Genomic DNA, 25242 nt, shown 5'->3' on the forward strand with positions numbered 1-25242 from the left:
ACTTACACATCACGTTCAGTCAATACTTAACAGCATTTCAGTAACATTGTCAGCATGTTAAAAAAAGATTAAGCTGAGCTAGAATGGTTACTTCTGATAAATTTTTTTAGTGTAATTTGCAGGTTCAAAATCAAATGAGGGAAATTGAAAAATGAATGCCTCAAGACTACATTTACCATTGTCATGACAGCAAGCTGCATATGCCCAAATGACAAATTAAAGTTACCTCAAAATATAGAATGTATCTTAACACTACTCTTGTTTCATTTTACCTTGTATGCAAATTGCTGGATAAACTGTGGGAGAAAAGAGAAAGCATGGAGGGAGGCTGGTTTGGGCCTTGGCATTTTTATTTTCACTGAATGTTTTGATTGTAGGGTTTGGGAAAGCTCTCCCTTTTAACATCCCTTGCATTGCACTTAACAAAAGGTCTACTGAGATAAAGGCAATGTATCAGTATCATATTCATTGCCTATCATGCTTTGGGAAACTTTCAATTAAACCAGCAAATATATGACTCAAAACCAGCTATTCTAGAGCAACATGGAATTTTGAGATTTCCATAGCACCTTTATTTCAGTACTATGCTTTATCCTTGGTCTGTCCAGAGGTATGTTGGCCCATAGAATCACAGAATATTCTGAGTTGGAAGGGATCCAGTGTTGTCCAGAAAAAACTGGACTTGTTACCTGGTGTGCGATAAGCCAATAATTTCACACTCAAGAGAGACATTGATAATTTTTTCCAGAGTTGCACCAGCCTGGCTGCTCAGTGGTATTCCACAAGTCAAGCACACCACCTATCAAAACTTTTCACTATTTATACATTTAGCAAAGAAAGGCATTAACGTTCATTATCTACAAGTTACATATTTCCCTTATTAAGTCGTATTCGATCTTTTATTGGTTAATGAATCTTTCACTTCTCATGCTAATTAATCCACATGCTCAGTCGTTCTCTGCTTAGGAGTCAGGGGGTTTCTGGGGTCGGTGGCCTGTGAGTCAGTGGCTGTGATCTCCATGTGCCAGAATTGCCTTTTATCCACACAGAGGTAATTCAGCACAGTTACTGCATTTATCGTCCTTATCTTGAGAGTTCTGCCAAATGTCCTTGTGGTCTGTAAATCCTGCATTCTTAGTGTTCACTATTATTGCTACATCCTTCTTCCCAGGCTCTGCCCAGGTCTGAGATCATTGTAGCATGTCAAGGCCTAAACCTCAACAAGGCACTTCTACCGACAACTAATTTGTCTTTAGACATCACACAGAGCTTGCTTGTTGGCTGCTGTTTGACAGATTACATCCTCAAATCCCACATTCTGCAGCGCCACGAGGACCGTCGAAGTCCAACCCCTGGTGCCATGCAGGACCGCAGACCGCCCGATGTGCCGGGAGTGCTGTCAAAGGCTCGGTGCCGCCGGCCCTTCCCGGGAGTGGGACCCCGCTCTGGGAGCTGTTATAAATGAGAAGCTTGACTAGGCCAATATTCAAGCAGCAATCAATTTATTATTTAATATGGTAAAGTATGAGCAATACAGCGCTGGGTACAGTGAGGGAAGTTTTCCCTCCAACTACACACCGATAGTTGAGGCTTACAGGTATTTACAGGGGTACTCATAAGCTTTCTCAGCAGTTTCTATTCCCAATTTTTTCTCATTAGCGGTTTCTATTCCCAATTTTTACGTCACAATTCTATACACTATTGTGATTTAGTTTTTCTCAGGATGTATCCCAGAAAGCAGTATTCCCAGATGGTGGTGGTTTGGTTTCCAAAAGAAGGAAGAAGCAACCCATCTGGTGAAGTCCAGCTCTCCAGATGTGGGTCCACCTTTTAATTGCAAGGACTATAAATCTCGTAACAGTGATGTCCAGCTTCCCTTGGTTGAAACTATTAATCCTTGAGTTGATGTTCATCTTCCTTTCTCAAGCTGCTTTTCACTGTTTTGTTAAGGCGTGAGATAAGCATGTTTCCTTTTTATATTTTCTAAAGCTATAGTTTCAAGGATACCAGCTATATTCTAAAATTATACTTCAAAAGGTTATTATTGCAAAACTCTTTAAGGCTTAACTACAAGCAGAAAGTTCCTGCCAAAGAGCAACATCCTTAACGCTTTAATTCAAATGCTCCTAAATCAACTTAAGACTTATAAAGGTTAATTGCGAACAAAAGATAGGTTCAAAGGCCTTCTTCCATGCTTTACTTTCCTCAGTTATTATTAGAATTCGTCTTTATAACTGTCCCATGGTCGGTTTCCACACGTACCACAATCGCAAATACACACGTTGCCTGTATGTACCTGACACGAAACACAGCTTTGTATTTCACAGGGCGCTGTCCGAAGGCTCCCGGCAGGCTCGGTGCCGCCGGCCCTTCCCGGGAGCGCAGGAAGCGCCGCCCCCGCCGGGCGCTCACGTGGCCGCCGCGCCTCCTGCCCGGCCGAGCCACGTCCGCGGAGGCGGAGCGGGGTGGGCACGGCCCCGGATGGAGCAGCGCGGGGAGGCGGCTCCAGCTGCCGCTCCAGCCCCAGCGCCCGCCGCCGCCGCCATTTAGACATCCCGCCGCGGCAGCCAGCGCCGGGACAGGGTGCGCGGGAGGGCTCGGGTCGCCGCCGTCCTCATCGCCGCCATGAGCCGCCTGTCGCAGCTGCTGCTGCTCGCCCTGCTCGTCTTCCCCGCCGCGCTGCTGCTCGGGGACGCCCGTGGCGGCCCAGGTGAGGGCGGGCGGGCGGCCGTCACTGCCGGGGAGCGGGGCCGGTGGGTGTGTGCGGGTGTGTGGGGAGATCTCCGCGGCGCCGCGGGGAGGGGGAGCCGCTCCGGCTGGGCCTGCGGAAGCTCCGCCGAGAGGTGGCGGCTCCGCTCATTCATCGCCCCGGCCGCCCGCGCACGTGGCGGCCGCTGCTGCCGGGGCTGCGGTGCCCGCGGGGCCCGGGCTCGTTCGAGGCTCCTGGAGGGTGCAGGGCCGCGCTCCGGCCCCTCCGGCGCAGCCACCCGCGGTGTCAGGCAGGGCCCCGCGGGCACCGGCCTCGGGCCCGGCCGTGACAGCGGCCCGGGAGAGCTGGAGAACCCCTCCTGAGGCGGCGGCAGCGGGTTTGTCCTTCTCCCCGCTCGCCCGCGGTGCTGGTTGCACGTTCCCTAGCAGATGCGCTGGCTGCCACCCTGCCTTCCCACCTCGTCTGCCGCCACCCCCCGAGTGTCCTTGGCGACACCGAGGAGCGCTAATCTCTGTTTACGCTGTGGCGTTATCTGATTCACGATCTGGAAATTGCCTCCCTACTACTAAGTTTGGGAAGGCTTTTCGCCCAGCTCCTGCAGTGGGCTGCAGCTCACGCCGTGTGCGAGTCCTTTCCCAGAGCTCTCCCGCTATTGCCACATCATCAGCCCCTCTGACATCCATCGGAAACACCGTGAGGGGTCTGAGGGTGTGCTGGGCAGCCGATGGCAAAGAGCGCCTACAGCCTATCTGTATGTTGTTCATTTTTAATTTAAAATCCCGCGCCTTTATTTGTAAGAATTTTTGTAGAAATTATTTTTTTTTCCACACTTACAAGTTTAAAACATCAAATAAAATCACTGTAGTTAAGGCTTAGGTAAAGTATTGCACATGGTCGAGCAAAAGTCTTTCAGTGTGCCTTCTAAAGACACTTGAGAGGAGAGGTTGGGTTTGCTCTCTCTAGCACTAACTGGCAATTCTTAAGTCCTTGGATATACTTGTCCTGCTCAAGGATTCCTATTTCCCATGAAAATTTTAAAATATTTCTTTTAAATTTTGTATTTATAGCAGCTAGGTCTTTTTTTCAGACCTATGTAAATCAGTCATCCATTCATTTCTACTCTTTCCTATTCAGAAAACACTACATTTGTTTAAAAAAAAAAACTGTCATTTTGTGCACGTGTTTTAGATCTCAGCCTTGCTTGCGTGCGCTCTGAACTGCAAACAGACAGAACTTTGTCCCGTGGCCAGTATTTTTATTAATCATATTTGCCCAGTGTTTGAATGTATGAGGCTTGGCTCCACGAAAGCAAAGAGGCAGTGGACTATCAGATTGCACTTGTCTTGGAGCCTTGCGCTAGGTCACGTTTCTTTTCTGACTGGTGGTGTGGTTCTGTTGGATATATGGCTATACCTGATTTTGAGGAGATTGTAGTCAGAAAGATTTCTTTAGTTTCAAAACTTGGATGAAAATAAGTACCCAAAAAAACCCCACAAAGTAACTTTTTCGGTACCTTTCAAAGTGTTCTGTTACCAGTGTGCTAAAAACTTGTTAGACATGCTAGTCTTAAAAGAAACAGTAGTTACAAATTAATTTCCTGTCAATAGGAATGCCTTATATTCACTTTTGTAATTGCAACCTTGAATTATTTTCACATATTTAATGTAACTTGGTTGCCTTCTGCAAATTTAGGCGTTGCTGTGTGAATGCTGAACTTTTTGTCATCCAGCTGTAAATTTTTGGTTTTGAACTTAGTGGCGGATAAATTAGTAAATGAGAAAGTTTTTAGCAAAGGAAAAAGGCTGAAAGATCAACACAAGTATCATTTGAATAGGAGTATTTTGCAACTGAGGCTTCAAAACACTGTATTGGGCAGGTTTTTAAGAAGTTCCTCAAATATTAGTTTGAGAGTTGTACTTAAACATCAGGTTTTTTGTTGATTAACGAGACCTTTAAAAGACTTTATTGTATTTGCATTTTGTTTTGGCAGGTTTATTAGTTGCAGCCCAAGATGCTACAGAAGATGAGGAAGCTGTGGAAGATACTATAGTTGAAGATGAGGATGATGAAGCTGAAGTTGAAGAAGATGAGCCAACAGACTTGGTAATTGTGCATGAATGTTACTTCAAAAGTATGAATTAGACCAGAAATGCTTGAAGCTGGATAACTTAAATAATTGAATTTACTTACATTGCTTTTTTCAGGTGGCTATTTCCATGTATCTGATTAAGCTTGTGTTCAGTTTGAAGTGTCAGAAGGATTTATCTTTTGTTTCTGAATTACCAGTTGAAAAGCCACGTGGGGGCAACCTGATTTCTGACTATCAAAACTGTAGGCCACAAAAAAAAAAAACCCAACAAAAAAATCCCAAACAAAAAAACCCAAACCACCAAGTGAGAGAACCACATTCTCATAGGAGCCCTCTGTAGTCCTTTTCTATCTGAAGCTTCACCTTGGTAAACTGAGAAGAACATTGGGGGATAGAATGACTTCATTCTGAATTCTTTGATACTGATTTCTAAGTGTGACAGAGTTCTTAGTTAAGCTCAGAATGAATTCTAAAACCCTTGTTAAAAAAAAAAAACAGCTTAGTTTACAACACAAACTCAAAAAATTGCCCAGAAAATCAAAAACAGAAAAGTGAAATGTTTTACATAGTTTTCTGATCTGCTTATAGCAGTGGCATGTTAGGCTTGGTAGGCAGTGTGCTTAGAGTGGTGCAAAATTTTTTCAAATCTCTGATGGACATTAGTAGGAGAAAACATGCATAACAAAAATGAAGATTTTGTAAAGTGTTGCTTGATTCTATGAGATTTTACTGCTGTTATTAAGTTGGTGAGCTTATGGCTCACCAGCTTTGCTAAGTTGTAGAAGGTATACTATGTCAACATTGACAGAATATTATTAAATAAACTTTTGGATGTAATTTCCTTTTAATTATTTTTGGCTCAGGTACAAAACATGGTGCTTTTTAGGCAGTTTCTTTTATCTGTCACTCAAATAAAAGGGTTTTTCATAGTGTCTTGGAATCAAGATGCTGCATGCTCAGCTGTGGTTCCCTAGTTCATAGTATGTGTATGACTGATCCAGTAGGACTTCCACTGCTTCAGGAGGTTGTTTTAGCACTGAAATCAAATGATCCAACTGACTTCTCAGCACTTGGCTGAGACTGTTCAATACTGGGTCAGCCTTGTTTTTGTTTGGTGGGGATGGTGATGATCCCATGATCCCCAAATGGAAAATAAGCTCTTAATGCTTGCATTTGTCAAAAAGTGATTCATCACAAGGTGAGCTTGAACGAGTCCGTGGACTTACATAGTTCTAATAGCCTAACTATTTCCAGGCATACATAACACTTAACTAATTAAAGCTGAATAGAAAATGTAAACACTCCCTGTAGCGAAAATAACTCATTTGTTTTATGGCTGTCTTTATTTTGAAATGCTTGTTTTCTAACTGGAAATAGCTTAAATGTGAACACTTAACGTTTAGATTCTATTCTTTCCACCCCCAAACAGAAGCATTACTGATGCTTTTTGATTCCAAACCCTTCAATAGAGCTAAATGTGGTTCAGGTTAGTCACTGTGTAAAATATAACAAGTAGAAAGATAAATGCTGAAAGGGATGCTCAGCAAATCTAGAGGGAGAACAGACTGTGGTGCTAATCCTGCAAGAGCAGGATTTGGTACAAATACTTGCCACTGTTCCTTGCTTTGACATATGGGATTCTCACGAACCAAGCATGGTTTTAGCTTCACTGTTCATTATAGAGTTTTTCAAAAAAGTCTCTTGTCTTAGACAGAAGAAAAAGAGGAAGAAGACTTGTCAGGAGAACCTAAAGCCTCACCCAGTGCTGATACAACCATCTTATTTGTGAAAGGTGAAGGTAAGAGTCCTCTGCTAATCCACCATTCTCTTTACTGTTGCTTAGACTACACCAGTGTTTCCTGAAACAGTGAAACCACAGAGTCTAGATATCTAGTTCTAGATACTCTCTGTTTGACTGTGTGTGGTGCATGAGATTTCTCATGGTTGAATTTTTTTTTGTGTGTGTTTCAGACTTTCCAGCGAACAACATTGTAAAATTTCTGGTGGGCTTCACCAATAAGGGTACAGAGGATTTCATTGTCGAGTCTCTTGATGCTTCTTTCCGGTACCCTCAAGACTACCAGTTTTACATCCAGAACTTCACAGCTCTTTCTCTGAACACAGTAGTTCCACCACAGAGACAAGCCACGTTTGAGTACTCCTTCATCCCTGCTGAGCCTATGGGTGGTCGTCCTTTCGGTCTGGTTATCAATCTCAACTACAGAGATGCCAGTGTAAGCCTGATGCTAGTTCATCTGGAGGTGTCAGGAAGGAACTGCTTAGTCAAGTACCTCTCCAGAGAGTGAATGCCTCTGTAGTATTTAAGCAAATCAGTGGGTACATAAGCACAGCAAGTGATTGCCTACATGCACCAAAAGTTGTATCAGCAGTGGAAGCTGGGGTGTCTTAGAACTGTAGAGGACAACAGAACATTTGTGCTTTTATGTGTTGAGTGAAAGTAGCATAACTTGCAACCTTGAGAAAGTCTTGTGCAGGAGTTACTGCTTTCTAGAATTTCTCTAAGAACATGAAAAAAGGTAAACATTTGTGTATGTGTTGAAGAAATCAGTTTAAAATGTCATGTGCAAACTTTGTTCTAGGGCAACGTTTTTCAAGATGCTGTCTTCAATCAAACTGTTACAATTATTGAAAAAGAAGATGGGCTTGATGGAGAAACGTAAGGAGACTGGAGATCCTGGTTTAGTTGGTGCACTGGTAGAACAGGTTATTGGTGGTGCCATTGAAAATAGTTCTTATATTGTCATTTTATTGAGTGTTAGGTCTGCTGTGTTTTGTGTATGTTGTAGCAGCATTTGACAGACTGAAAATACAAACTTTTCCCAAAATTAAGATCTCTATTGTTAGTGGGAATCTTCAGGACTGGTACTGTGTCAGTGAGAAGTTGACAGATGTGCTTTAGCTCAGAGGGCTTAAGCCTGGTGTTATTCAGCTACATAGAAATTCAAAGCTGTTAAGCTTCTGTTATGCTACTGTGCTTTTTCCTAAGAGCTAAAAGATGCAGGGAGTCCGTAGTATCAGGCTGTGGGTCCTGCTGTCAGGACTGGAATAACTTTCTTCTGAAACACTGCAGTGTAATCTAAGTTTACATAAACGAAAAAATGTATTTGGAGTACCAGAGAGCGCAGCAAAGAATGACTGACTTCCTCTAAACCCTGTTTGTAGTAGGTATCTTCCAGGAGTGATTTTTTTCAGACTTAGGTAGATCTGACACACCAAATATCTTTCAAGCATATGCTGTGCTAAAATGCTATTAAATATTGTAGCACTGGAATGGAATTTTAAGTGAAGCTGGGAGTTAGAAAAGTTCATGTTCAGAAATATTTGCAGACAATACTGAATATGTGAATTGTCCTGGCACAGGTAGAAATTGCCTGTTGAGCAAGCTTCCTTTTAAAAAAGGTGATCCAAAAGAAATAGCTGTTGTGTTCGTTTGTAATTCTCAAATACAATGGTATAAATGAAAGAACAGTTGGTCACATGAAAATGTGTGATGGTCAGAAAAAGGAGCTCTCAAAACAATTCAGATACTAGAATCAGTTTGTGTGAATGTCCTGTGAACAGATAATTGCCCTATAGCAGGTATTGAAATTAAGTATCTTCTTCAGTTTAACTCCCTAATTTCCTTTATCATAAATGAGAGTTCAGATGTTCAGCTTGGAATAAGCTTTTTACTTGTAAATTCCTTAATCCCCAAATCAATTTTAGCTATAACTTAGCTTTACTTTTGCTAAGTATCAGCAGGTACTTAAGATAAAATTCTTCAAACCAAACCAGAATGCACAGATTAAGAAAATTGATATTGTAGATAGAATTCTAACAGTGGAACACAGAGCAAGATAAGCAAAGTCATTCAAAGCTCTGTTGCAAATTATTAGTGTCTTAGCAGTACTTGTTTTGCAATAGCATGCTAAAAGCATATAAGAGACTTTGAAGGGTTTTAAGTGATGAAAGCTGTCACAGACCTAAATATTGCCTGTGACCCAATATCTTGAAACTTCGTGATAGTGCAAAAGAATTGTTAAAGTTAGTGAATTTCAGTATTTATTTATTATAACATTTTCCTAATTTATACAGCATTTTTCAAACATTCTGTTGTTCAGAATTATATTTATGATTACAGTTTCTAAAATCCAAGTCAGAATAATTGCATTATAGTTGTTAGAACTTTAGTTTCAGATTCCTTGGGTATTTTCCCCTCTTACCCCCTACAGAAGTTCTTGAGAAAGTTTCAGTGGATGTGCGCCCAAAGTTAGGCTTAATTTCTATGCCTCTTCATAAGCTGTCTTCAAAACTTGACATTTTTAGTTAATGCATTGTTTCTTAAACTTTTTTAAAGGATCTTCATGTACATGTTCCTTGCTGGACTTGGTCTGCTGGTCATTGTTGGCCTACATCAGTTGCTAGAGTCTAGGAAGGTGGGTAGCATGTGTGTCTGTGTACTTGTTAATACAAAACCTTTCTGATGTGAAAAGAAAACAATTCAGTGATTGCTTCTGGCATATGATGGTAAAGGTGCGAGATTTATTTTTAGAACCTTAGAGGTTACTGGGAAAGCTAGAGTGTTCTTTAAAAATATTCCTAATGGAAGATACTTTGGTTGCTGAGCCTTGTGCCCTTTGGGTCTGCCCTTTGGCTCCACACTGAAGTGGTTGAATTGGAATACATTGTAATCACTGGGTGTCTGTGTCTGCTGATCCAGTACTTACTTTCCCCATGCTCTCTATTTCTGCCTATTAGTCTAATCCAGGTCAGACTTCAGGGGAAAACAGCTGTCAGTCCTTTATTTAGTTCTTAGCAAAGCTTTGCCATAATGTTGATTATTTTGCAAGGTCAGATCACATGTGACAATATTGTGCTAATCTGTGAAAGCAAAATAAAACTTGTCATCACAAAGTTTGACTGATCATCAGCAAAAGGTGTAATGAATTTGCCCAGGTGTGCATGAAATATTGGTGCCTTTATGTGGAATAAATGTTGTAAGGTGTTAGAAGTGGTAATACAAAGCTTAGGGGAATAAATTGCTACTGGGAAAGACAGCTCTGTGTATTGACTAGCCTTAAGTTTGTACCTTAGTGAAATAATTGTAATTCACTAAATATTGCTTTTTTAGTAATTTCTAATACTTGTGCTATCCAAGTCTTACTTAAAAGAAAAAAATCTTTCTTCTTTCTTGAATTTTCAGAGGAAAAGACCAGTACAGAAAGTAGAGATGGGAACATCAAATCAGAACGATGTTGATATGAGCTGGATTCCCCAAGAAACTTTAAATCAAATAAGTAAGTAGTCTGCCTTTCACAGACTAGACCATAACAAACCTAACTTTACTACTTAATTGTAAGTGAGTAAGTAGCTGATACCAATTTCTTAGAGTAGCATGTATCTTCTAGGGAATTACAAATTGTCTCAAGCACTGTACTTAAGGATGAGATTATTACTTTAGCAGCCCATTCCTTGTATAACCAACTTTATTGGTTGATAAGATAATGACTACTGGTGACTTTTATGATTTGTTCTGTAGAGTATTTTTCAACAGTGTAAGATCTCTACCCAAAACCTGGATTGCAAAGATGGTTTAAATCGGAGAAAGTAGATGTCATCTCAGAGTTTCTGAAAGTTGTTTGGAAGTTTACCTATAGACCAAAGTCTTAAGTAAGCATTAGAAGTGTGTTTTAACTAAAGACACATAAATACTTATTATTAATGTCCTTCACAAATCCAAAAGTTCTACTTGATACCTGAAGTGCCATCACTAAACCCAATATCTGATTTCTTTAGACTGTGGATATTTCTAACTTCTCTTACTCTTTCTTCTCTTTTGCTTTCCCATGGCTTCAGTGCAAAGTAGAAGAGGTGAGGCAGACTCTTTGTGAGCTGAAAAGTGCTTGGTGTGTTGTCCATGTAATAATTAAGCATGGATAGAAGTACAACTTCCTGCATGCTGTGACTGGTGCTGTAGCCTGAGCAGTGAAAGATGCAGAACAGATGCACGCAATGGCATACATTTTATATACTTCTAAATTAATGTTTTCATGTATTTTCTGGATCTATTTCTGGTTATATTGTAGGAACATAGTTTCAGTAGACTGTTGATGAAGTATTGTTGTCTTCTCTCACGGTTCCTGGAATCCTTTTTCTAAAAGGCAGATGTTCATTTTGCCTTCCCTGCTCACCTTGGTGTATCAGGCTGATAAACTCCTGCCATCAGTAGCAGTCACTGCTGTGAGCTGAGAAAGCCTCAGTGAAGTGCAATCTACACGAGATGCAGAGAGTTCAAAAACCCTTTGCAGGAGCTGCCCTTACTAGGCAGGGACTGCTGTTTTGATCAAATATGCATATTCTGACCTTCATTTGGTGCAGAAGGCTAGAGGCCTTAGCTGTGGTATGAACTTGTGCCAGGAGTTAATGACTTTGGGCTTTTTAAATTCCTTTACCTTTTTTAAGAGTACTTGCACCCCATAGGTTTAAAGACTAGTGCTTTACTTGTGAAGATAAAAGCTTTCTTGTACACTTTCTTCTGTTATGCACTAGAATAGTATAAAATCCAGACACAGGAATTGGAAAAGCCTCCCTCTAGCAAGAAAAACTGAAGGTCTAAATACTATTTCTTGCTAAAGAGCAAGCTGACTTTAAAAAGATTCAAATTCTGGTAATGTTTGGGCCCTACCACCATCCTTTTCTTAAGCCAAATAAGTATTCATATCTGAGCACTTGAAGTTTAGGAAAAAAAGAATGGTTAAGTTGTTCTTAATTGCGGTTTTCTCAGCTCCAGGTTAGTTTCAGATAGAACTCTACACTAGAATTCTTTAAAATAATGGCCTTTAAGATATCTGATATCTTTTACTTTTTTTTATTATTGACACTTCATACTGTACTGATTGGCCTGTAAGGGCATGATGGCTGCTCCTTATGTTTGCACAAACTCTAACCAGGGAGGCTATTGGAGATTGTTCTGTTTGAGAAAATTAGTCACCAGATGCACATTGCAATCGCTTCAGCATTTCATGGAGAGTATTGAAGGTTATTGAAAGTGTTCTCTGCAATAATCATAGAACCATAGAATGCTTTGGTTGGGAAGGGGCCTTAAAGGTCATTCAGTCACATGTGGATGCTTCCTAGAAAAGTGCAGTTTTCCACAACAGTTTTCTTCTGCTGTTAGTTGTCTGAATGTGGAAATAGTACATGCAAGACATAGCTGTCTAAAGAAGAGTCAATCTTACATTCTTCAGCCATGTAAACTCAAGGCAGTGGCCACCCAAACAATTCATTTAACTTTCTAAAAGTGTAATTACTGAACATGAAAATTTTCTAAGCAGCAAAGCCTGGAGTTTCACATAGGGATGACAGGGGTTTTTTTTTGTTTTGGGTTTTTTTGCATTTTAGTAACTGACAAATAAGATAAACCTTACCCTGTTGTTGCATGTTACAGTATTTTTTGTTACCTTCTATTTATGGTGCTGGTAGTTAAAAAGCCTTAACAAGTTGTTTGAACTGGCTTCTCTGTGGTGATGCATTGCACTAAAAGGACAGCTTGTCTTGTGTTTGGGAGGAGAAAAATACATGCTCATGTAACAATTGCAATTTATGCAACTATCTCTTTTTTTTTGTTTGTTTGTTTTTTTAATCTAGATAAAGCTTCACCGAGGAGGTTGCCCTACAAGAGGGCACAGAAGAGACCAGTGGGCTCTGATGAGTAATGTTAACTAGTGCAACAGTTGAACCTTTACTAATTCTGCCTGTTTGGTTTTTTTGGATTGGAGTAGTGCAGAGAACCCATACCACCATAAGGAAAATACTGCTAAACATTTGGACTGAACAGATTAACTGAATGGTGTTTATATTACTGAAAATGCACTTCTCTTTTAATTTTTTTTTTTTAATTGTTGGGGGTCGGGGGAGGTAGCCATTAAGATTTGTGCCTGCGTGTGTAAGCGGTTGGTCTTAACAGAAACGTGTTACCTGAAATGTGCCTTTAGAGTTCTTTGTAATGCTGGCTTGTCATCTGTACATTGTCATTGAAGGATTTCTCTCCTCTCCCTAATCTGAATGTCTGGTGACTTTAATCTGTCTTGATTGTATCATATCTGTATCAGAACCTGAATGCAATTGTTCTTATTCAGTCAGTAACGTTACTCTTTACAAGGTGCGCGCACAGAAGTTTGTGTGTGGGGTCCTGTCTCAGTGGCCAGGCACTGATCATCTCAACTGCTGCATAGTCTTCATTCTAAAGGCACAATTGGGTATAGCTGCTTGTAGTGGTAGATGTTTTGCTGCTGTTTTGATCTGGGCATGCAGTGACCTAAAATTCTGAACTTAGCTGCATAGATCTTAGGAAGACTCTTGCACAGCAGCAGAACTTGTGAAGCATGGAATTTGTGTGCTGAATTGGTATTACTACATAAATTTCTTTTTTTTTACCCAATTTGTTAAATGGTTAGTTATTGAATTGTGCCAGCATCTTAGGTATTCAGATTATAGTGGTAGTTCTGCAATGTTTACTCAAGAAACTGTTGAATAAGCCAGAACAACTTTTCACTGAGTTCTTGGTTCTCTCTCTTAAGAACTAGAATGTCATATGTATCAAAAGGCCAATTTATTTTTTTTAAAGCTTTACAAGGATTTGCTGTACACACTTGAAACTGAATTTGAAAAACAGTTGGATTCAAATACTTCTTTTTATTGGCGAACTATTTAATTCACCATTTACAGTTTTTAAATCTGAGACATCTTTACACTGGTCAGTACATTGGTCTGAGGTTTTTTTCACCTAGTCTTTCTTAATTAGTAACACAGATGTGTACTCATCAGTAGCTGCCTGTTGGTTCAGTAGTCGAGCAGAAAAGCTGTGTGCAAAATCAAAGCAAGATTTCCTTTTGTGGCTTACATGATTACCAGGTACTGAGGTATTGATCCACATCCACTGTGTTTAGGAATTAACTGACAAGGAAAAGAGCCAGTTTGCAGAACATCAGTTTGCTTGGGCAAGGCTTGAACTGTTTGCATCTCAGCTGCCTCTCTTCCTATCTCTGAATGTTATCTGAAGGCTTGTTGAGTTCAGGTAGAGGCACAGATTTGAGGCCTCTGTTGTCTTTTCCTCCCTTTTGTCATCCCCACCTGTGAAAATGCCCTTTTAGTTCCACACTTGGTCTTCAGGGACTGAACATCTGAGCCAGTGAATGCTGAGTGATCCTTCCAAATCCCTCCACATTGTGTTTGAAGCATCTAGGCTCTGAATCTACCTGTGCTGGCACTATTTTGTTACACACTTGGCCAGAATGAACTGTGTTATTGACTCTCACATTGCTATGGAGAAGATGCTTTGTTCAACTTCCTGAAAATACAGCTAGTCCAGGCAGAATATTTTTTGCAGTTAAGGTTGCTTAATTGTCATTTGGATAATTTAGGAAACAGTTGAATGCTGCCCTCATAAGGGGTGTCTCCACTCAAATTGTGTGGAACAGCTTTATTTGCCTTTAGTAATATAATCTGACTGGTTCTGTGGTAGATTTGCAGGGTTGTATTCCAGCTTGCATTGATTCAACAGAGTGTTTATGGATTAAATGCTTCCTATGCTACAGTCCCATAGTGATTGCAGCACCTGATGCACTGAACTTGGAGGTTCCCTCTCTTGTATTGTGTCTCTGACCTGGTGTCAAGAGGGGCTTTTTTCACCTTCTTGGAATAGGTCATCTTGAACTGTATATTCTTAATTCTTCCTGAGATTTAAAGGTACTCTTTGAGGGGGTGGTGATGATACAGTGGTATGCCAGGAAAAAAAGACAAAGGATCAGAACAGAGGATATTAATTTGTAATATCCTAGTTTTATTTCTACAAGTAAGAAGTATTTGAAGGCTGAGCTCTCTTCTCTGTAGTCAGTGGCTGATTTCCAAATGCTTAAGCATGAAAGAAGAGAGAAGGCAGCTTGCACTGGAACCAGCAGTGGGAAAGTCCAGGTGTACCAAGGCTGTTTTTCTGATGATACAACATGGCATTCACTGTAGATGGTTCACAGTGACTTTCTTAGCCAGAAGCAGTTCATAAGAGCAGGAGCCAGTAGACCACTGCTGCTCATGATGAATGTCATAATATTTTTTAATTACTTGTTTCTCATTAATTTGTTGTAGTTGAAATTTAGCAGTAACATTCCAACATGCAGTGTGGTAACTGAACTTTGGCATCTCTAGTATTATTTCTAGTGAATAAGCCAGTCTATTACACTCAGTTTTCTTAAATTGGGGACACAGAGTTGTTGCTTTATCGTATTGGTTATAAACTTTTATTTTGGTACTTGAATTTTATACCCAATTTTTAAACAGGGATAGCTTAGTGTCACAGGTATGTTGCTGGATATAATTATTATTCTCAGCTGAGTAGAATGTAGTTTTGCTTCTTAAAGATGAGACAGCAGCAATTCTGCCTGTCTATGCCACCCATTTCCATTTGGCAGCACAAGCATCTGTATAATCCAGCATTCTTACCAGTTCTCAGCCAGCTTACTACACTGCCACACAACTGCTCCTGGGGGGTGCTGAGAGGAGTGACAACTGTGAAAGAAGCTGTGGGCTAGGGTCTCTTTATTAGTAAAAGATCATAAAATGGTTTTAGAGAGCGAATGAACTATGGGCTTAGAGTGAAGGACCTCTGTGAATTCCTTTCTCACAGCTCCTTAACTTAAAAAATTGTGAAGACCTAACAATTCTACATTTGGGGTAGGAAAAACAGCTTTAGAGTTCACATCTACAGAGGCAGCAAAGCATTAATTCAGGCTACCCTTGAACTGCATGTGACACCTGTAGCCCTCTGTTTGCTGTCTGCTTTCTGGCAGCAGTTCATTTTTTCCCCAGTATCCTTCAATCAGAGAAAGAAGAGTGGCTGCTCTCAGACTCAAGGATTGAAGTTCATTCTCCATGTACAAAATTATTAAGGTGTAGGCTGTGGAGCTGGATGGAACAGAGTAGAGGTGGCAGTGCTTCTGCTTGCTCTAAAACATTTATGCTCAACGTCTTCCTTAGCTTGGAAAAGGTGTAATCAAAAGTATCATTTACTGGTTATTCCTAGAATGCATGGTGCTACACAAAATGTTGCAGGTGAGAGCTCTGAATTCATTCAAATGCTAAAGTAGGCTGGTTGTGCTGTTTCTCAGTGTGCTTGATGTACTGAGCAGTAGAGAGTCTGTTCTCTTTTCTTCTCCAAAGGAAGGACAGTACCTACCTCATAGGAGTGACATAAGGGCTGTTTCAAGAGTGTTTGAAGTTATTTGGGACTTGCACAATACACTTCCATGGAGATAGTAAGACACAGCACTAGTGTAAATGGTTGGCAACTGTACACATAGATCATACTGTACTAATTTAATCCCCTCACTGACCAGAATTTAGCAGCTTTACACTTTGACCATTTCTAAAATACACAGAGGAGTTGCAGTTAACATACAGAGGGGAGAGCAAAGCCAGAAAGATTTCTTAGTTTCTGCAAAAATTTATAGGTGGGCTAAGTAACATTATTCTGATATTTTTCCATTTATCTCTAAATTTTCCCAGGGAATTTTTCTAATCAGTTGATACAGATGATTGTTTATGTAGCTACAATCAACAGTCAACTTAAGAATGACTGATTGTTTTGGATGATTAAGTTCAGGTGATGTATTGCAACTGAAGTGTTAAATTATCATTTAATTTCTTACCTCCTGACTTGCATTTATAAGTGAGATCAGATCTCTTGAAAACAGCTGCAGGTTTTTTGTAAAGTATACTTGATTTTTTTTTCTTAGCATTGTGTAGCTTTTTTTTTTTTTTAATAAAGCATGAGTATGGCACCAAAAAAGGCCTTTTCCTTGATAAGCAATCGGTAGTAGCAAATATGCAGAGTGTAAAAACATGCCATTCTTAAAAATCTGCCTTTCTACATGTGTAATTGGAATGGAAATAATATTGAGCAAGTTTCTGTGATGTTTTGGACAATGGACTAATAATTAAGATTAGAATTCTTTTAAGGGAGGGCCCTGGGGAAATGTTCAGTAAATTCCTGAATTCTGATGGGTTGAAAGTGAGCCATAGTGCCCTACATTTCTAGAAGGAATAACCTCCTGTTAAACCATAGGCAGCATAAAAAGGATCTGTTAAGATGCTTAAAGATTGCTGAAGCACAAGGCCAAATCCTTCCTGTTTTTATGTGCATGCTGTTGTGTGACCAAGCAAATGCTCACATTCCATGCAGTTACTCTGAAAATAGCAGTTCCAGCAGGTGTTCTGCATCCAAACAGAAGAAGGTAAGGCTTGTTGGGGAAAAAAGCCAACAAAAAACAAGACAAGGTTTAAGAATAAAGAATGCTGGGACCCCTGTATTTGTGAGCTATATCTGTGGGTAAAAGAGGGGAAAAACTAGAAGCAGATGTGTTGATGTATTTTTAGGTCCCAGAACACATAAAAACTACTAGAATTTGAAGCCTACCTCATCTTTCACTGAAAAGATCAAGATAGATAGATTGCAATAGCTGGCTCAGAAAGAACAGAGACCAAGACCAAGATGAGGTCTTAAAAATCTGTCTGGCTGTCTCTTCTGTCCGCTCGTGTAAATAGTCTTGGCTATAAATTTATATTAACCATGATGCAGTAAAATTTCAGCATGACAACATTGCAGGCCCTTAGCTGGTAAGGCAAAGCTGAAATTTAACCTGCCTTTCCTCATCATTATCAATCTGTTCAGCCTGCATGGAAATCACAACTGTTTTCCCTCTGCCACCTAAGTTCACATAATGAATCGGTCACTTGAGAGCTCTCTTTCACACAGCAAAGAGAACACTTGAGTTGATGCACTTGGTCTCACAATGGTCTGAGCCGATTTTCAAGAGGACCCCACCATCTATGTTCTAGTAAAGGAGGTTCAGTCCTGCCCTGCTGGGCCTGGATGAAGCTACACTGTGTATTTTCCATAGAGATGAGGCTGCAGCAGTGGAGCATTAACCCTGGAGATAAAATACAGTACTAGGTTCACTAGATGGAAATTATTACAGCCAGCAATTCCCCCATCTGCCAGCTGAGGGATCTCCCAAGCCTGTGACAGCTGCTTCTCCTAGCAGACAAGCACAAAGAGAGATTTGGCCCCTTCTCAAAGAGCAGGTTCTAAAGGGAGGAGTCAGAGCAACTGTGTCTGGACTTTCTAAATCATTCCATGCTTTATCTTGGCCACTGAAGTAAGTCTGGGCACTGCACTTTTCTGTGCTGTTCAGAAAATAACAGACAAATGTGAAGCTTGAACTCAGAAAAACTGTAAATGCTGGTGTCTGGTATTACTTCCAAAAAAATTCAGGGCTGTGGCCACCTATAGGGTCAGCCAAATTGCAGAGGTGGAGCTTATAGTGACACACTGCCTCTGCCACCTGGTGTTTGGCCCCACAGCCAGTTTTCCTTAAAAGCTAAATTAAATTAGATCTTTTAACCCCATGTGTACCTTGACCACATGCAGACACAGATAGGTTCCCATTCAGCTTTTTCACGCAGGCTGAATCCAAGAGCCCAGACTGTTCAGAACACTGAAGGAGCTCCCTTGGCAGAGCCTGGATCCACAGCCCTGCAGAAGCAAGCAGGGGACAGGACCTTGCCCTGAGAGGGGATTTGATCCAGTATCAGGTGGCAAGTTTTCCACCCATAAGTTTTCAAGAGTAAGAGAAAGAATGAACAAACACCCTGTTTTCTTTCAGAGAAGTCTACAGAGCAAGGAGGGCAGTTAAAATGCCCTGTTGCAGGTTTCCATTGGAAAGGAAAAGCTAGAATTTAAATAGCATCTGATGACTGTTGAGCACAGTATGGCAAACATTGCCACCAAAATAACAGGTTATATTTAGAAGCAAGTTCAAATACCCTAAAACATTTGATTTGGAAGTGTGTCATATTTTCCTCAGAGCCTGTATTTAAGGCTTGGTTAAGGCTTGGTTGTTTGTAATAGTGGTTCATTCATAGAGCATGGAATTACTTCTCACAGCTGGAAATGACATTTTGCCCAACTAATCCTAACTTGTTGCTGCTATAAAGCAAGTTGGAAACCAGGAAGTACATCTTGCTGTTAGGCACCACAGCAAAGAAAAAAACTGAAGAAATATTTTAGAAATACACTACTCAGGGACCATCTCCTTTCCACCACGTTATTGGCCTGGCAGATTACAGTTCTGCAGCATTCAATTACCATGACCCCAGCTAAAAGTCACCAAGGGTGATGTATGAGGCACCAGTCACAGTCATGCAGCCAGAACAATCACTCAGTAGCTTTTCTCTGTGCTCCTGCAGGGCAAGACATTCCCTCAAGGTCCTCCTGAGGCTGAACTCCTGCTCCTGTGCAAAGCATCTCGCTGGGTGTCATTGACTGTTCCTCCAGTGAGCTGCAGCTCTCCTTGTGGTTACTGCTTTCCTTTCACTGGCAGTCCCCAGGACCATCACCCTGTCATTCCCATTCTGCCGAACTTAGGGAATTGAATGGAGCCAGATGTCACTGATGCAGTGCAGTGGGAATAAGTACAGGCCACCAAGGACCTGCTGACAAACTGCAAAGCATCCCTCAGCTGCAGTTCAGTAAAACACTGCCTGAAGGAACTGGTGGAGAAGCTGCTATCACTTTCAATTGAGTATTTTTCAAATTAAGTACCTTAATTTTTAAGCAGGTGTTTTGCAGCTGCTAAAGAGAATCTTAAGGTTCAGAAAAAGTTAAAAACTGTCAAAGAGGTTTGATAAAAAAAGTAATTGCATTCATAAAAAGTAATAATTAAATGTATTAAAGGCAGCATGTGGCTCTGCATCCTGTTCCAAAATGGATTACCACAGGGTGCCCAGGTTGCTCACTTGTTCAGATCCCTCCCTTTCCATCACCTACAGCCCCAGCTCATTTTCTAGTGAGTTCTGGGTCTTGAGTAGCTGTGCTAGGCAGCCTCTGTGGTTTAAACTCCAAGATGCTGCCAAAGTGATGTAGACACAAGATCAAAGGTCAGGCTCACTGTGTTGTGGTGCAGGCTTACACTGACTGCTGTGTGTATGCAGACAGGTTGATGCATTGATTTTCTCTGACTGTGGAATATTGTGGACCTGGTGCATGTAACCTTGGAGCCTGTAAAGCTTCAGTCATACAGGCATCTTGAAGGCAGCAGCTTAAATGGTGTTAAATATCCTGCCACCAAAAAGGGACTTTTCTGGCAAAGTGTACAAATCTGGGAGTGCTGGATCCCATTCAGCACCAGTGCATGCAGCAGGACGTGGGAGGTACATGTGCTGCCTCCTCCCCAGCTGCTGCCCAGGAGCCCTATGCATGGAGCAGGGCTGGGCTTTGGTAGAACTAAACAGCAATGACAAAGGTTACAGTCTGTTTACAGCCAGGTTTTGCCCTTCCCAAGCACAGGTCATGCAGTAAAGCTTGAGTTGCAAAAACTTGGGAGGAATATTGGTCAAAGCAAGCCTGCATCTCACAGCTAGCACTGCCATCACCCCAAATAAAGTAGAAATACTTATTTTGGGTGCAGATTCCTTGGAATTCAGATGCTGCTCGTTACAAACAACAAACCTAGGCTGTCATTCTCTGCAGGATCAGGTAACAGGAGATGGAAGGAAAGGCTAACACACCAATTGCTTTTGTTACCCAAATACAGCTCCATGTCTGAGGGCAAGGGCCCATGGACCTGTGTGCACACGTTCACAGGAGCATTTATTTCTGCCATTCCTCCTACCCTAGTGCTCAGGGCAGGCCCTGTCCTAGAGCCACCGACCCCTCTGGCTGACATTCTGTCCCAACCTTGGCACATTTTCATGAGCAGCAGGGCCGTGCTCCGTGTGTGGTTACAGCTAAAAATGACTGATGGAAAGTCAGCCCGCAGTGGCGCTGGCCTCCACCGCAGTAACCTCTGCCTCCGAGATTGTAAAAACAGATCAGGCCTTTGGTGATGAAAAGCCTTTTCTCCAGCAGATTTCTCTTATTTACAGCCTCCCATTAACTGATGTTCGTAAACTGCTTCACAACCCTCTGCTGAAAGGCTCTAGAGAAGTTCAAGTGCTTTCACAACAGCGTATTCCAAACACCATCGCCCAGAGTTTCCTCATACACTCCTGGCAGTTTTCCCTGCCAAACAAGAGACAGATCTGGCACAGGAGAAATAAACAAGCACAGCAAAGGAGAAAGCTATTTTCAGTTCTTACTAGTTGGGAGGATTGCTACAACATTTTCTACTGCATTACGCAGTGAGGTTGGGTGAGCCAGAGAAGTCTTGCCATTTTACTACTGTTTAATATATTAAAAACTCCTGCTTCCTTTTTGTAAGGATTTTTTTTAGTATTCTGAGAAGGGTCTTGAGAAATGAAAGTAGGCAATACTAGAATTTTTGAAAAGCCTCAAGAATGCTTCTCAACTCCATTTAGTTTCACTTCTTCAGGGTGATTTCAGACACATCTTGAAATGAAGGCATCAGAGCCCCTTACCTGGCAATACTCTGGAGGTTTACATCTCCCCAGAGAGTTCAGTCAAGCTTGTCATCTGTCAGGCAGCCTCCTGGCACACGTGTGTGGGTTACACATCACTTACCTGAGGTGACACTTGCATACAACAACAGCAAGGCAGATGCTCCTGTATCTTTTGGGATCCATTCTGTGCAGTGACAGCACAGAATGCAGCAGTCTGTGTCTTCACTGCTGCCTTTGAGCAGGCAAGCTGCCTCTCCACCCTTTTTCTCCCAGGTACTAATTGACTCCTTTTTTTAAAAAAGATACTTCTGGAAAAACAGCCTCATAAACATCTTTTTACAATACAAAACTTGATCTTGCTCACAAACAACTCCCCCCTTGCCCACAGCCCAACCTTCGCCCCTCCCCTTGTTTTAAATAGGCCTCCCTGCCCAGCTGAAGCCACTGATGAGGCCTGGCAGCCCACAGGGATGGTGCTCTTGCAGCTTCTGCACCTTTTGTAGTGGTGCAGCTGGTGACAAATCCTAAAAACACCAAATAATTCTGTGCCAAAGCACTCCTCCCTGTGCTATTCTCCCCCTGCCCCTTCCCCTCCTGTCCTCTGATATTTCCTGAGAAATACATGCACACCTCTGGACAAGTGAGTCCCTAACTTGTCACAGGACCAAGGACACACCATCTGTGTCTGACACCAATTCATCCTGTGGGAGAAACACCTTGGGCTTACTTGGCATAAATCATCCTTTCAGGACTGGTGAGAAAAGTTTAAATCACCTAAAAATGCATTCCCTGAAACTGCATTGCAAAAACACAATCCTCAGCTGAGGGGACAAGGAAGGACACCATGGAGGCTGTGTTGAGAAAGGCCAAGAGGTCTGAATTTGCTGAGTGCAAGACCCTGGACCTGCAGGAGATGCTTTAGGCTCTGGCAGGGGCTCCATGAACAAGCCATTATTCCTGTTAATGTTCTTATTTCAAAACCAGAGGAACAGACTGACCATACAAACTCTCAGCAGAGCTTTGGCTCAGGAACCCCAGCTGTGCTGTACCTCCTGTCATTTTAGGGTTGTTTCCAGTTTTTCTAATCCTGTGATCCAGCATGGCACTAATTGCCCAAGGCTAGGGAAATCCTCTGATCCGCCAGCAAATCTGCAGGTACTGGCATCACCAGTTTCCAGACAGGGACAACAGTTTGCTCCTGGATGTTGGTTTCCCTTATTCCTTGGGCATGCACATGAGGACATGGGCAAGGAGAGCAGGTCCAGTGTGTGGCTGGTGGCCAAAGCCAGGAACTCCAGAGCACAGCCTGGAATCCAGGGATCACTGTAGTGATTGCGGTGCTTCCAACCTGCGGAGCACACGCAGCCAGGTGACCCATCATGTCCCCAGCTCAGACGCCACCCAACCTTGGGTGCAGATGTGTATGCAGATCAAGCCATCCCACTAGCAGGTGAGACCTTTCCTCATACACACTCTTCCCCCTTGCCAACCTCAGACCATTTTTCATGGAACATTCAGCTCTTCCCTGACATGGAGGAGGTTTTCAAAATCTAAGTCAATTCCTTTATTTCCAAGCAGATTGGAGCCCAAGTCCCAGTATCTCCCTCACAGCTTCTTTGGCTGTTGCAGAGTGGATGCAGCCTCTCCCTTGCACATTAATTACTGCCAAGGAAGGGGATGAAAGGGGGGAAGTACTTCAGTGCAGCTCCTCCTCAGCTGCAGGGCTCAGCTGACCCACGACACCCAAAGATGCTGGTGCCTTGTTCAGGTTTTACTCACTTCCCTTCCTGATGCTGGCTACTCCAGTACTCAGGTTTTGGGAAGTCCTGGTGTGGCCCTTTTTTCCACAGTCCAGCACTTAAGAGATGTTCCAATTGAACAATCCAATTTCTCCATCTTTTTTTTTTTTTTTTTTTGCTTTGCCAGAGTGGGTGATGAAAAATGGTGCCTCTTTGACATACAAAAAGTGCTGGTTATTCTGTGCTGAGGTCTTGAGTCTCCCTTTGCATGTAATCCTGAACTTCAGGGTTTCCAAAAGTGACATTTTCAATCATAACTACAGAAATGCTGAAAGAAAATGGCATGTGTGAGTCCCCAAACCGGAGACTTGTGAAGAAGGAAAGATATCAAGTAAACTTTTGCCCCTTGCTGCCTTTGCTAGTTGAATTGTGACTAATTTTGAAAAAGGCTTTCTCCAACAGAACAGGCCAAAACACTGTTAAGTGTCAACAGCAAATCACGTCTCATTGCACTCACTTTCTGAAGATCTTGGTGTAGGTGTACAGCCCTCCCATCTCACAAATGCTGGCTACTTTGAGACAGCTGCATAATGAAAAGCAAGGAACTTTATTCCTTTCTCGTTACTTGTTTGCATTTCAGTAGCAGAAAACAAAAAAAAGAAAAGATGCTCCAACCAGGCTCCACATTCTGTTTTGGGGAAGTTTTCACCCGATCCTGCTATCTCCTGCCCGTCCCCACAGCTTCACACTCCACACTGCAGGAAAAAACCCACTTTCCTGGTGCCCCTTGCTGCCAAGGATCCCTCTGGTAGCAGAGGACTTGGGTCTTCCCCAAACTTTAATGCTCTGGGCCAGCATGTGGCCTCCACGCCTGAAGCACAGCAGTGCCTCAAAGAGGGGCTGTGCCATTCTCCCTGTCCATGTCAGGAATTAAGTTCAGCTTCACCCTTGCCAAGGTGGGAAAAAAAACTTTAGGGAATGAGGTGAGGAAGCAGCAAGTTGCAGGAGGCACACAGAGACACCTCCCCACCTCTGCTAACCTGGGTTTTCAGGCCAGCTCCAGCTATCACTGCCATGGGTGCTAGTGTGGGAAGGAGTGGAGGCAGGAAGAGGGAAAGGGAAATGCCAGCAAGGAGCACAGTTCAGCTGGTCTGCAGGGTGTTACCCTGTCCAAGGCAGAAAGAGCAGGGGAATTCCCAACTCAGCAACAGTTGCTGTCAAACTGAGGTAGAAGCAGAAAAGGGCTGCAATTATACTCTTCCATGGCCAAGAACCAAGAACCAAGTGCTTTCTAAGTCATCTGTTTTGTAAGTTATTAGTCACCATCACTTCCTAGCCACATAAACTCATCCCATTTGATTTTACACCTCCTGACAGGTCCCCAGGCCACTTGGATGCGAGCTTCCCATCAGTCTCACGAGAGGAGAGGCGATTCAGGTCAGTGGGTGGGAGAGGGAAAATTCTTTTCTGCAGGTTTCCTCCCTCAGAAATGATGTTTCCACCCAATTAGCTCACCCAGAGAGCCTTCAGAGCTCCACTTCATCAGATATCCTTGGTTTGGGGCTGAGCTGGCTGAATGCTTCTGTTTTAACCTGTCCCTCCCTGGGGGTGAGGGACCAAGGTCTTTAGCAGACCAAGTGCTGTGAGGCATTTTGAACTTCCCTGGGGAAGGTGCAGGAGGCTTGAGGGAGGAAAGCAGCAGCAGTGCAGCCCCCCAGTCTGTCTCTCATTCTGAACCTGGTTCACTTCTCTGCCAGAAAGCACCACCGCAGCAGGACTTAGGAAGATGTGGATGCTCTGCTTCACTGCAATTCTCTGGCCTCGAGAGCTGGATGCACAACTCAGATATTCTTTGGCTCACTGTCCTGTGAAATGGGGTTTATTTATAGGAAGGCATATAAAATGCAGCTAAGGCAGCTCTGACAAGCTAAAACAAAGGATTTGTCTCTGTTTATGACACATGCATGTGGCTTTTGAATACATCCTGAAGAGTTTGCGGCCATTTATGCAAGAAGGAAACTATTGTAGCAGAAACCTACTTAATTTATAAAATAGTGACTGGTATACTACATGCTGAGAGGATGCTCACCTATGTGACCATGGGGCTACCATTAATTGAAAAAGGATCCTGACCCTGTCTATGCAGGAAAATCATCATTTTCTGCTGTCTTCAGTTGCTGCATTGAGGAATTGCACTGGGAGACAAGAAGCATTTCAAAGGGGCCTGGCTACCAGAAGATGGTGGTCAAAAT

General features: G+C 42.3%; 1 protein-coding gene and 1 long non-coding RNA gene across 4 annotated transcripts; one reads left to right on the plus strand and one right to left on the minus strand.

The window, feature by feature from the left end:
- Positions 1 to 1485: 1485 nt before the first annotated feature.
- LOC143694481 (uncharacterized) lies at positions 1486 to 2415 on the minus strand. 2 transcript variants are annotated; one of them, XR_013182968.1, is made up of 2 exons: positions 2297 to 2415; positions 1486 to 1937 (listed from the first exon to the last, which is right to left on the minus strand). It is a non-coding gene; the product is annotated as an uncharacterized LOC143694481 (long non-coding RNA). The 2 variants fall into 2 exon arrangements; XR_013182969.1 differs by having other exon boundaries at positions 2263 to 2396.
- A 162-nt stretch (positions 2416 to 2577) lies between these two features.
- Positions 2578 to 13239, plus strand: SSR1 (signal sequence receptor subunit 1). 2 transcript variants are annotated; one of them, XM_077181028.1, is made up of 9 exons: positions 2578 to 2710; positions 4701 to 4813; positions 6510 to 6597; positions 6771 to 7033; positions 7400 to 7476; positions 9157 to 9235; positions 10003 to 10096; positions 10656 to 10670; positions 12447 to 13239. In XM_077181028.1, exons 1-9 carry the CDS (start codon positions 2626 to 2628, stop codon positions 12512 to 12514), a joined length of 882 nt encoding a protein of 293 aa, XP_077037143.1. In that variant the 5' UTR covers positions 2578 to 2625; the 3' UTR covers positions 12515 to 13239. The 2 variants fall into 2 exon arrangements, with proteins under 2 accessions (XP_077037143.1, XP_054489074.1); XM_054633099.2 differs by lacking the exon at positions 10656 to 10670.
- Positions 13240 to 25242: the final 12003 nt, after the last annotated feature.

This window comes from Agelaius phoeniceus, chromosome 1 (genome assembly GCF_051311805.1).
Source record: "Agelaius phoeniceus isolate bAgePho1 chromosome 1, bAgePho1.hap1, whole genome shotgun sequence".
NCBI classification, from domain to species: Eukaryota; Metazoa; Chordata; class Aves; order Passeriformes; family Icteridae; genus Agelaius; species Agelaius phoeniceus.

Bases quoted from the DNA above. Each gene is read 5' to 3' on its own strand.
- SSR1 (XM_077181028.1), top strand. From the start codon at position 2,626: ATGAGCCGCCTGTCGCAGCTGCTGCTGCTCGCCCTGCTCGTCTTCCCC. The intron at 2,711-4,700 runs GTGAGGGCGGGC...TTGTTTTGGCAG, and splicing joins GGACGCCCGTGGCGGCCCAG to GTTTATTAGTTGCAGCCCAA. The intron at 9,236-10,002 runs GTGGGTAGCATG...TTGAATTTTCAG, and splicing joins AGTTGCTAGAGTCTAGGAAG to AGGAAAAGACCAGTACAGAA.